This window comes from Ceratotherium simum, chromosome 7, assembly GCF_057802395.1.
Source record: "Ceratotherium simum simum isolate JZ-2026a chromosome 7, ASM5780239v1, whole genome shotgun sequence".
Classification (NCBI taxonomy): domain Eukaryota; kingdom Metazoa; phylum Chordata; class Mammalia; order Perissodactyla; family Rhinocerotidae; genus Ceratotherium; species Ceratotherium simum.
In genome coordinates this window covers 12,255,508-12,267,501 of record NC_141906.1, presented here as the reverse complement: position 1 = coordinate 12,267,501, position 11,994 = coordinate 12,255,508, and the positions used below count along the sequence as shown (strand labels likewise).

Genomic DNA, 11,994 nt, shown 5'->3' with positions numbered 1-11,994 from the left:
CAACTTGCTACACCCTGAAAGCTGCCAGATTGCACAATCTGGGAAAATTCGATGTGTGTGAAAAATAACCCTGATATTCTGGATGCTGAGTTCTGCCCAAGACGAATTTCCCAAGTTTCTTCTTTTTGCCTCACACCCGTGTTCCCATTCGTTCCCCTAGCAAAGTGTCAGTATATATAGCACCACACAGATCTCCCAGGCGGGCAGCACAGGCAGCTCAGCTCACCAGGAGCCCAGCAGGAAGGGACAGCCACAGGTGAGGTGCTAGAACTTTCCAGCAGCTTTCCTCTTTGGAGATTCTCTTTTCCCACCAGCATCCTTGTTCTGCATCCCTGCTTTCTACCTCCTTCCTGAGTCTCCTGTTCTGACAATCAGAATTCACCAGATGTGAATGCTTTGGGGGAGGGACTCTGTTGTATGCTTCTTCTGTGTGGAGTCAGTGATGGGTAGAGCAGGCTTCTGCGAATATTGTGGAATTTAACTCATCTCACATTACAGAGAGGCGTGTGGTCACAAAATCTCCAAATGCCTCTCTGGGAACTTTCTCTACTGTGGGTTTCAGAGCTGATAGGGAATGATTGAAATGGAAAATGATTTACTCTAAAAGCCCATCGCAATCTTCATCCAGTAAATCACCGGGATTCCAATGAGACAATGGAAACGGAGAACTGGGCTCATTGAAATTTTATCTAGCTATCATCTGACTGTATACACATATTTAGGTATGTGTGTATATATATGTATATATGTGTGTACAGAGATATAAATATATAGGTACAGGTGCATATAAAATTGAGTGTGGTTTATTTTTGAAATACCAGAATGGGTCAACTTTACTCACCGAAAAAAACAAAACCAAACACGTGTCACCCTTGTGTGTCTCCTTGACTCTGCAGCAGGATGAAGTTTTCCATCGGCATCATTTTCTGCACCCTGGTCCTGGGCGTCAGCAGCCAAGGATTTTTTTCATTCCTCAGGGAAGCTGGTCAAGGTAAGGACCAAAGGATGGGGGTGGGGAGAGGTCCCAACCAACTGCCCCCAGGATTCACCTGAGCAGAGGCCACATGCCCACAGGGCAAAGGCCACAAGTGAGTAGAAAAAGAACACGGTTTTCATGGTTCCCCAGGCTTTTTTTTTATTGAACTGTATTTTACACATAACGTTGTGTAAATTTAAGGCATACAGAAAGTTAATTTGATACTTGTATGTATTTTAATAAGATTGCCATTGTAGTGGTAATTAGCATATCTATCACATTATATAATTATCCTTTCTTTTTAGTAGTTGGAATAACTGTGTTCTAGTATCTTAGCAAGTTTGATGATTATAACACAATATTGCTGTCTATATTCACTGTACTCTGCATCAGATCTCTAGGCCTTATTTACCACTCCTGGTAAGTTTGTACCTTAACAACCTCTGTCCTGTCCCTCCACTCCTAGGCTTTTCTGGGCAGCTTTGCACTCATCTGTGGGGATCACCAGGCCAAGGTCAGAAGGTTTGGGCCCCAACTTTCAACAGCAGTGAGGAGGAGAGCTGAGTTCAGGGGTGCCACATTCCCTAAATACGAGTGGGGCTCTACTGCCGCCTACTGGGGAGTCAGGGACAGCTCACGTCTCTGTCTCAGGAGCCATGAAGTGGATGCATCACAGGTGTGGGGTGTGTTCCCACTCCCATCCTCTTAGTAATTACAACCAAAGTGAGCTTTGAATACGTCCCAGGCACTGTTCTAAGAGCTTTACATGGACGAATGAACTCGTTTTCATCCTCAGGTTTTAATCTTTTCATCCTGAGATGTAGGCACCACTATCCCTTAAGAAGGAAACGGAGACACAAAGAGATTCAGATACCTAAGGAAGTCCCAAAGCAGAGCAGGATTTAGCCCAGGTGGTGGAGCTCTCCAGACCTGGCTATTAACCAGGTACCACCCTGCCTCCCCGAGAAGAGTGCACCTGGGAGAGTGAGGGATTTGTCAACGCACACCTGTTCTTATCTGAGCAAACAGCCAGGAGTAGGGATGTGTGTCTTTGGAAGGCAACTCTGTAGGGCTCATCACCCCACGATAAAAGGCACAATGAATTCCTGATGATGGTTCTAGTGGGGCTGAGACCTGGCCAGGAAACCGAGAGCAAGAGATATTTACCTCACTAGCAATAGTCAAGTGGCAAAAATTTGTTCGTTTCACAAAATTATTTTATTATTTTTTGACAGTTACTGATTAATTGTTTTAAAAATTTCCTGTTAATCATATCTAAATTCTCGCAGACCCAGCTAAAAATATTTTTTGGTCTCTTAGGTCACTGTTTCTCAAAGGTTGTTCTAGGACCACCCACATGAAATCCCCTGGGTCTGGGTGCTTTGTGAAATGCAGACGCCCCGGTACACATACTCCCCTCCATGTGTCACAATCTCGCGGCTAAGCTGGAATCTGGCCTTTACCAAGGCCCCTGGGTGATGTTGTGCACTAAAGGCTGAGAACAACTCCCTCCAGTTCTGTCCCCTCAAGTGACCAAATGTGTCAGGCATTTTGGAAGGACTTATTATGCAAGTCTGGACTCCTAGGATCTATTTAAATCACTAACTCAGAGGGAATAAGTACAGTAAGAAAGTCATAGCTCTCAACACAACTATCATCTGAATACCAGAAATAATAAAGACATAAAGTGAAGATAAGTTATTGCATGGGGATAGTACATAAACTAAGATTACAACTCTACGTTAGGTTTTTCTCTGTTTCCTAATCAGATAATCTTTGCCTTTTTATTCTAGTTTCATCAGATTTCTTCCGTCAATAAGTCTTTGTCCCTCATCCTAGTTCATTCTTTTTCTTCCTTTTATCCCACCCTCCCCAAGGACCATGGAGGTGATGGTATATTGAGCATGTAGAATGTCCTAGAAGTTATACCTGTATCTTGTCAGTCCTTCTGCATAACCACCTGAGGGAGGTCCCACTCCTCCACTTCACTGGGATGACACTGACCTTTAGAGCTGGTGGGTCAGTTGCCCTTTGTCTGCATCTGATCACCCAGGTTCTTTAAAGCTGTCTTAGCGACTCACCTTTATCACCTGCCAATTGAATTCTGACAGTTGTCCAGGTGCAAATGTGCCCGGACATTCAGATGTACTCAGGACTGAGTGGTCCTCACGCTGCCCACAGGGATGAAGATATCCCGTGATGAGGTTGGGAGCACCATGGGTTCCCAGCCTCCCTCAGAGTCACTTTTGTTCTCAGGCTCTGGTCAGAGGGTTCCCTGCATCTTTCCAGGTAGAGGCTCATTGTACAACCACACATCCCCTCAGGACCATCCCACCTCTTCCCCACACGCATCACACACAGCCCAAAACAAAGGAGCAACAGATCTTGGAATGAGACAGAATAAAACTTGCACCTGGTCTGACTCTCATCACATTAACCAGGGAGTGAAAAGTAAAGGAACGTCCATCTCAAGCCAATATCATCTCCAAGGGCTTTGTCAAAGGATGACATCTGAGAATCAGTGGGAGGAAAAGTTTTTATTTCTCTCTTTTGCCAAGATGTGATCACCTTTATCTCATCATTTTCTTTCCCTTCCAGGGGCTAAAGACATGTGGAGAGCCTACTCTGACATGAAAGAGGCCAATTACAAAGATTCCGACAAATACTTCCATGCCCGCGGGAACTATGACGCTGCACAGAGGGGCCCTGGGGGCGCCTGGGCTGCTAAAGTGATCAGGTGACTCGGGTCCTGGGGGTGCAGGGGTGGGTGGGCAGAGCTGGGCTGCCTTGGACAGCAGGAGGGGCCACGCCCTGGGGAAGTTTCCTGTAGAGACTGTGGCCCCTCATCCTCTGGCCCACCCTTTCCCTCTGTGCCCAGTGTGGGGTCTGAGTGGTGATAGAGCCAGAGCAGGGCTGGTGGGAACGGGCGATTCCCAGCCTCCTCTCTGGGTGCTGTTCACCCAGCATCAGGGGCATCAGCGGGGCTGAGTGGGCTGTGCCCAGGCAGCCTCAGTGTTTTAGCCCCTCTCTCCTGGGCTCCTCTCAGAGCCATCCCTGAGAAAGAGGAGAGACAGAGAGGGTGGGGCTGTTGCTCGTGAGCCCTGGATTAATCTCCTACCTGCCCTCCTCCATTCCAGTGATGCCAGAGAGGGTTCTCAGAGATTCACAGACCTTTTCAGGCCTGAAGACAGCGGCCACGGAGCGGCAGACTCGAGGGCTGACCAGGCTGCCAATGAATGGGGCCGGAGTGGCAAAGACCCCAATCACTTCAGACCTGCTGGCCTGCCTGACAAGTACTGAGCTTCCCCTTCTCTCTGCTCTCGGGGGGCGGGGCTGTGAGCCCCCTGTGGGCAGGGACACCGAGTTATTGAGTTCTGTGTCCACAAAAGCCAGTAGAGGGCACATAATTAGTGTCTAATAAACGCTTAAGAGCTTGAATTTGTTGAAAACTGTGTGTTATTCTTCTGTCTAAGGATTTCCCGTTTGTTCCCTAGGGTTGTTGGATGGACACCCTCGTGAAGGCCGAGCCTGTGCCTGTGGGTGTGGGTGTAGGGGAGGCAGTCTCAGTGTCATACAGGACAGACACCCTCACCAACCCTCCCCTGAATCAGACCCGCTCCCCTCTCCAGGCCCCTCTGGTTACATTGGTGCTATTTCCAGGTCCTTCCGTGTTCAGGCCTCCTCACTCCTGTCAGTGTCCTGTCACTTCTCTGCCCACAGGGTCTTAGCCTCCTTAGCTTTGTTCCTCAGTGGTCTCTATCTTGGGACAGGGTACACGGCTGGGGGATGAGTGGACCCTGGAATCCCACTCCAGCAACTCCCACCTCGGTCTCCTGTTCATTTCTCAGCAATATCTAAACAAAATATGGTAAATTCGTACAATGGGATATTATTCAGCCATAAAAGGAATGAAGTACTGATACAGGCTACAACACAGATAAACCTTGAAAACATTATGCTAAATAAAAGAAGTCAGACGCAAAAGGCCACACATTATATGATTCTATTTATATGAAATGTCTAGAAGTGACAAATCCAAAGAGACAGAAAGAAGATCAGTGGTTGTCAGGGGCTGGAAGGGGGGGAGTGGGGAGAGACTGCTAAAGGGCATGAGTGTTCTTTCAGAGATGATGGAAATGCCTGGAATTACGTGGAGATGAAGACCCCACAAGCTTGTGAATATACTAAAAGACCGAACTGTGTTCAAGTGTACTGAACTGTGCGCTTTTAAAGGATGAGTTTTATAATATGTGTAATATATCAATTTAAAAGTTTTATGAGAACAAATTTTTGTAATAATAGATTAGTATCCAGGGGACATAATGAGAGGGCATTTATTAAATAATGTGTGCCAGAGCCCTGAAAGAGAATACTCTGCAGTCATTTAAGATAATGTCCATATCAGATAGGAGAGTGTTTAACAGTTCTGTTTAGTATTACCTTGATAAGACAACAAAAGAATCACTTGTTCATCTTATGCATATGGAATTTTCTAAAGATTATTATCATCATTATCTCCTTGTGAAAGAAGAAAAGTAGAGCTCGTGCTGAGTTTCATGTGAGATGTTAATTATGTTTTGGTTAAAAAATAAAAACTAGAGATTCCCAAGATTGGCCAGAAGAATATGGGAATAATAATAATAGTCATAACGGCTAACATTTCTTGAACTTCCACTATTCTTAGTGCATCACAAGGACTCTAGGATGTAGATCATTTTCAGGTGAGGACACTGGGGCACAGAGACTGAGTCACTTGCTCAGGGTCACAGAACCAGTGAGAGGCAAAGCCAGGATCTGAACTCAGGCATGTGGCTTGAGGCTCTTCCCTTTCCCTGCACTCCTTCCACAAGTATAAGTATTGATAAATAATAGTGAGACTCCCAGTCCTCTGAGGGGACTCACAGGTAATGGCCAGTGAGAAAAAGCTTCCGCCACTGACGGAACTGCTGTGGGGAGAGATGGAGGCAAGACCCAGCCCCGTCCTGAGGGCAGGAGCTCAGCAGGGAGGCACATGGACAGCCCCAGCCTGACCACAGCCTGGACTCTGCTGGGCATTTCATCCGCCCCATTCAGATGGTGCCAAGTCCTTGAGTGAGCCATTCATAGTCTATATCGACTCTTCGTCACAATGGAGTTTGAAGGTGGATTGCTTTATAATGAGTAAAAGAGAGTCGTTCCTAGGAGATCTGGTGTACATGTTAGAGAGAACGAGCTGGCTGTGACTCAGTAAAAGATGAATTCATAGATAAACAAAGCACCCATTTTCCAGGAGAAAAGTTGGATCCTCTTTGCAGAAATTAGAGATCTCAAAAAGGAGAAAGACCTGGCCCATTGGGCCTATTGCCTCCAAGTTTGAACGCTGTGTGTCAGCGTGAAAACTCACTTCTTGTTTATAAGTTTTACATATCAAACCTGTGTTGGCAGTATACCTTATCTACCCTCATTAACCTCTCTTTCCCCTGTCCTCCTCCCTTGTCCCTTGTCCCTCCATTCTCTCTAGAACTTCTGTTAATAATGGACTTCAGCACCTTTGGGAGGAGATCAGAAAGGCATTCCCATTGTTTCATTTTGCCGTCATTTTGGGCTTGGCGGATACTTCCACTGGCTCATATGTATCACCCTTCCCCAGAACAGCCCCCCATACTCAGCGCCGAGGCAATAAATAATCCCAGCCTGCTGTCACTAACCATACCCTAAACCACTTCTTCCCTTACCCCTGTTGTCCTGTCCCTGCTTTTACTTCACATAAACAAATTTCTCTATGGGTCAGTCTCAGCCCTCTCTACTCTCTCCCTGCCCTTCCAGTACTGCCTCCAACGAGCCCTGGGCAAGAAGGCTCTGTGGTGGGTATTCCTCTTTGTCTCTGCCTTGCCTTGTTACAAGAAGCTGAAACTCCCCTTTCCCATGTCAAGTCCACTTTATTGTAGCCAGGTAGGGATTCACCACAATAATCCAGATGATGGTACCAAATAGCAGGATGTACGTAGAGGTGGCAATTAGTGTTTGCTTTCTGGATATAGTTTTTGACAATAAGTTCAACCATTGCAGGTAGGCTGGATTCTACTACATATAAACAATGTCCATGTTCATTTCTAAATGACTAATACTACACGGTGCACATCATTATTTCATGCTTTTCCATTTTTGTTAACTTCCAAACTCCACCGTCATACTACCTCTGCCAAACTCTGCAGATTACTTCTCCTCCTCCATTCACTCATTGATTCATTCAATCAATAAATGATGGAGAACCCGTTACATGTGGGGAGCTGTGCTAGGGGTTAACATACAGCAGAATGTCTGTCAATAAGTCAGACAGAGTTCCCACCGCTAGGTTTTGTGCACTGTGGGGCCAAACTCAGAAATGCCAACAGGTAGACAGTGATGAGTCCTGTGACAGGTGAAGGACAGGTGTGCTTGGGTTCTGTCAGTTCTCTATCCTCCATCTCAAAATCCATCCTCCTCATCCTCTCTCCTTTCCTTCCTTTATCAGAGAAAGACCTGCTCCTACTATTCTCAGGGCAACCCCATCCCCAGTCATCCTGTGGGCCCTTGGACCTTGGAGTATAAGTTACGCCCTAGTTGTACTTCAGTCACTCTCTCTCTGAGAACTCTCTCCCTGTACCCTATGACACTCTCTCAACATTAAGTGGATCCTCCTCTGACCTTTGCATGTATTAATCCACTTGACAATCAACAAGTATTTATTGAGTGGTGATATCCAATTCCCCACTTACTTCAAGTCTGCACTTGGGCAACTGAATGTGGTCAGAGAAGAGTACACAACCACGGTGACTAGTCTCACTTTAAATTCATAACCTTGAGCTGCCTCCCAATCCTGCTACACTTCCCAAGTTCATTCACTTTGTCATTCTCCCAGATGACCATTTTTCACTTCTCTCCTGGAATTTCCACACCTCCTCCTCCTCCATCCTCCTCTCAGTTAATAACTTTGCTTCCTATTTCATCGAAAAATAGGAGCATTCAGAAATGAGATTCCACGGGCTCGCACCATGAAATCCACTGACCTACCTGCATTTATTCCCAGCAGGGAAGGCTCACTATGAATACCAGCCACCTGTCCCCAGAGGCAGGGACCAGCAACTGTGCTCACCGGAAAACAGGTGAGGGATGACGCCAAAGAGTGATTTGTTTAAAACACAGTCTGTTTTCTCTTTCCCAAGAAGACCGTCATTTCCTTTAAAAAATACTTATTCTGTTTTGTATTTGTCCTGTGTGAGGTCTCTGCTGGCAGAGTGCACATGGTACATGGTTTTTAATTAATTATAGGGGGCATTAGGGAGGGAAATTTGGTCCTAACTGCCTCCTTCCTCCATCAAGGCCACATTGGTGACCACTTAGACTGTCCTGGGTTCGGTGCTGATGGGTTCAGAACTCAGGGCTGTGGCTCTGAGTGAGGGCCCACAGAAGTGTTTCCTAGATGACACACTAAGAGTCTCATGAGAACAAATGGGAATCAACAACCAGGCTCTCTTTGACACACAAACCCCAGGGGTGTACCCAGTCTTGTCCGAGTCTCCTTGACCCTCTCCTTTCATTGCAGCAGGATGAAGCTGTTCACAGGCCTCATTTTCTGCTCTTTGGTCCTGGGAGTCAACAGCTGGTTATCGTTCCTTGGTGAGGCTGCCCGAGGTAAGGCTGATGGAGAAGGGATGGCATCCATGGGCCACCAGGACTCACCCTGAGCACTCTCAAGGGTTGGAGCTGCTGTCTTAACGTTGTGTTGTCCTATGAGGGAGAATGTGCCAGATGTTTGAGGAGCTTTTCATCAAACAGATTGAAAACAAGAGGACTTATTTCAATCAGTTACTAGAGAAAGAACAATCGTGGTTCCCACTTGAGGGTAAGTTTGAATGGAAGACACAAAATAAGTCCTGAAGTGGGATAAAATTTCCTCAGACCAAATTGCATAAAATGGATTAAAGCTATCCATCTTTTCTTCTTCTCTCCCCCTCTCTCCTCTGGCTGCCTTCCCTTCCTTTCCTCTTTCCCTCCTCCCTCCCTTCCTTTCTCACTACCTCCATTCTTCCCTCCCTTCATTCCCTGCTTTCTTCTCCCCCTCTTCCTCCCTCTCTTCCTTCCTTCCTCACTCCTTCCTTCTGTCTCTCCATCCTTCCTTCATTCCTTCCTTTGTTCCTTCCTTCCTCCCTCTTTCCTTCTGTCTCTCCTTCTTTCCTTCCTTTCTTCATTCCTTCCCTTGTTCCTTCCTTTGTTCTTTCCTTTCTCCCTCACTCTCCTCTTTCCTCCTTCCTCTCTTCCTTCCATCTGTTTCCTAATTTAGAGAATCCTTCACTTAGCTCTTGCTGACGCTTCCTGTAGTCAGTGACACTGTCCCTGGCTTATTCTGTTTCCTACCCTTTTCTGGCCTTTTAACAGACAAAAAAGAAAAGAGAACTAATAACACATATCAAGCCTCCACTAGGAACTCAGCAATTTCATGCAAGTTGGTGATCAACTCTCCTGGTCTGCTCAGGTCTGAGGAGCTTTCCATGGCACATTCAGTGCTAACTGGGACAGTTCTGGGCAAACACGGACAGTTCTGGTCAAGCTGGGGTGGTTGGTCGCCTACGTTAACTGCAGAATATCTCGTGGTGAGGAAGGCATCTTCCCCCAGTTTGAAGGGGGAAAGCTGAGGCTTAGAGCAGCCGAGTCTGTTGCCCAGGGACCAGCTGCCAGTCAGCAGGTGGCAGAGCAGAGGTTTGAACCCAGCTGTGCATGAGGCCAAGGCTCTCGCCAGGTAGACGTGTCTCAGGACCACTTCCTAGGGTTGAGTGGTTGTCAGTCAGCTGCATGGTGGATTCACCTGGAGAGCCTTAAAGCTACCAATGCCTCAACCTGCTCCCAGAGAGTGTGAGGGAACTGACCTGGGGTGTGAAGTCCCATCAGACTTTCAGTATTGCCCCGGGGATTAGAAAGTGCAGCCAAGGCTGAGGAAAAGAACCACTGCTCTAGCGCTTGCCTCCTCAAGCACCCACACCATCAGCACAGTCTATTTAGAAGGCTTTCAGGATGCCATTTACCCCCCCTAGCACTCCCAGGGACTCAAGTCACAGTTATGTGCTTCCAGTCTGCAAGAATTCATTTTCCTTAGGTGTCATGGCAGACGTGCCATATGTCTACAGCTGTCTTCCATGTCACCACCTCACTCTCCCACGTCCCCTGGATAGTACCATATGTCACTTCATTCTATATAACAGTGGTGCTTTACCAGGAGCAATTTTGTGCCCTGGGGACATTTGGCAATGTGTGGAGATATGTTTGGTTGTCACACAGGGGAAACACGTTGCCGCATCTAGTGGGTAAGGGTCAGGGCTGCTGCTAAACATGTTACAACTCAGGACAGCCCTGATCAACAAACAATAATCTGACCCACAATTTCAATAGTCCTGAAGTTGAGAAATCCTGTTCCATAATGATACCTGCCTTCCCCTTTAAACATATGACACAGAGCCCTAAGTGAGATGGAGCACACAGATAACATCACAGGGCTTAGACCACCAACAACAATGCTGTGCCCCCCTAACTGACTCTCATCAGAGTGCCCTGGAGAAGCCACCTGGGATTAAATAACGTTCTTCTCATCCTAAGGTATCCGAGGTGCTATGACCTCAGGCTGACATGGAGTCAGTGGAAGATTTTTCGTTCCTTGATTCTTCTCTGAGGGGTGTCACAGTCTTTCTGTTCACCTCAAGTCCCTTTTGCCAGGTCCTTTCCATTCCAGGGACTTGGGACATGTGGAGAGCCTACTCTGACATGAGAGAAGCCAATTTCAAAAATTCCAACAAATACTTCCACGCCCACGGGAACTATGACGCTGCACAAAGGCGCCCCGGGGGCGCCTGGGCAGCTAAAGTGATCAGGTGACTCGGGTCCTGGGGTGCAGGGGTAGGTGCTCAGAGCTTGGCTGCCTTTGAGGAGGTCAAGTCCTGGAGAAGGGTCCTGTGGGGGATATGGTCTCTTCGTCACATCCAACCTGTCCACCCTCTCCATCCGTGCCCAGTGAGGGGAAGGGCTGCCAGCAGTGCCAGAGTATGGCAGGTGAAGATGTGAGAGTCTGCCCCCCAAAAAGAGAATGGGCTGCCTAAGGAGTGATTCCAACCCTCCACTCTTGGTGCTGTTCACCCAGCATCAGGGGCATCAGCAGGGCTCAGCGGGCCATGCCCAGGCAGGCTGAGTGCTTCAGCCTCTCTCTCCTGGGTTCCTCTCAGGCCATCCCTAGGAAAGAGGAGAGACAGGGAGGGTAGTATTGTTACTCACCAGCCCAAGACTAATCTCCTGCCCTCCTCCATTCCAGCAATGCCAGAGAAGGTTCTCAGAGAGTCACAGACCTTTTCAAGTTTGGAGACAGCCGCCACGGAGTGGACTCGAGGGCTGGCCAGGCTGCCAATGAATGGGGCCGGAGTGGCAAAGACCCCAATCACTTCAGACCTGCTGGCCTGCCTGACAAGTACTGAGCTTCCCCTTCACTCAGCTCTCAGGAGATGGGGCTGTGAGCCCCCTGAGGGCGGGCACATCGAGTTATTGAGTTCTATATACACAAAAGCCAGTAGAGGGCATATAACTAGTATCTAACAAATGCTTAAGAGATTGAATTTGTTGAAAACTGTGTGTTATTCTTTGGTTAAGGACTGCCTGTTTGTTCCCAAGGCAAGTGATGGATAGACACCTATGTGAAGGCCGAGGGTGAGTCGCTACAACATGTGTTGTCGTCAATTCTCTGTCTCTCCATTTGCATTTTGTGTGATTGAAAGGAAGGCCCCTCATTTGGGAGACATCTAGGGATTGTTGGACTTCACTTTCTGTTTTTCTCCTGCAGGAGTCAGATTTTGTCTTATGTGTGAGTCAGCTATGGGGAACACTAATTTGACCCACCCATAGGCACCAGGGCTACAGTCTCCAAAATTGGGCAACTTTTAGCTATTAGCTCAGGAAAAAGGCAAAAGATGATATTCTTTTATAACACCACATGGCTACAATATTCTCTATGGATCCTTAAA

The 11,994-nt window shown here is 47.3% G+C and overlaps 2 protein-coding genes across 3 annotated transcripts; both read left to right on the top strand.

Annotated features, from left to right (window-relative positions):
* Nucleotides 1-900: 900 nt before the first annotated feature.
* On the top strand, nt 901-4,405 carry LOC147916549 (serum amyloid A protein-like). Its single transcript, XM_087433978.1, has 3 exons — nt 901-991; nt 3,575-3,713; nt 4,114-4,405. Exons 1-3 carry the CDS (start codon nt 901-903, stop codon nt 4,274-4,276), a joined length of 393 nt encoding a protein of 130 aa, XP_087290104.1. The 3' UTR covers nt 4,277-4,405.
* Nucleotides 4,406-8,544: 4,139 nt separating this feature from the next.
* Nucleotides 8,545-11,458, top strand: LOC101408937 (serum amyloid A-2 protein). Of its 2 annotated transcripts, none has more exons than XM_087433979.1 (3): nt 8,545-8,606; nt 10,690-10,857; nt 11,292-11,458. In XM_087433979.1, exons 1-3 carry the CDS (start codon nt 8,545-8,547, stop codon nt 11,449-11,451), a joined length of 390 nt encoding a protein of 129 aa, XP_087290105.1. In that variant the 3' UTR covers nt 11,452-11,458. The 2 variants fall into 2 exon arrangements, with proteins under 2 accessions (XP_087290105.1, XP_014638882.2); XM_014783396.2 differs by having other exon boundaries at nt 8,545-8,629; nt 10,719-10,857.
* Nucleotides 11,459-11,994: the final 536 nt, after the last annotated feature.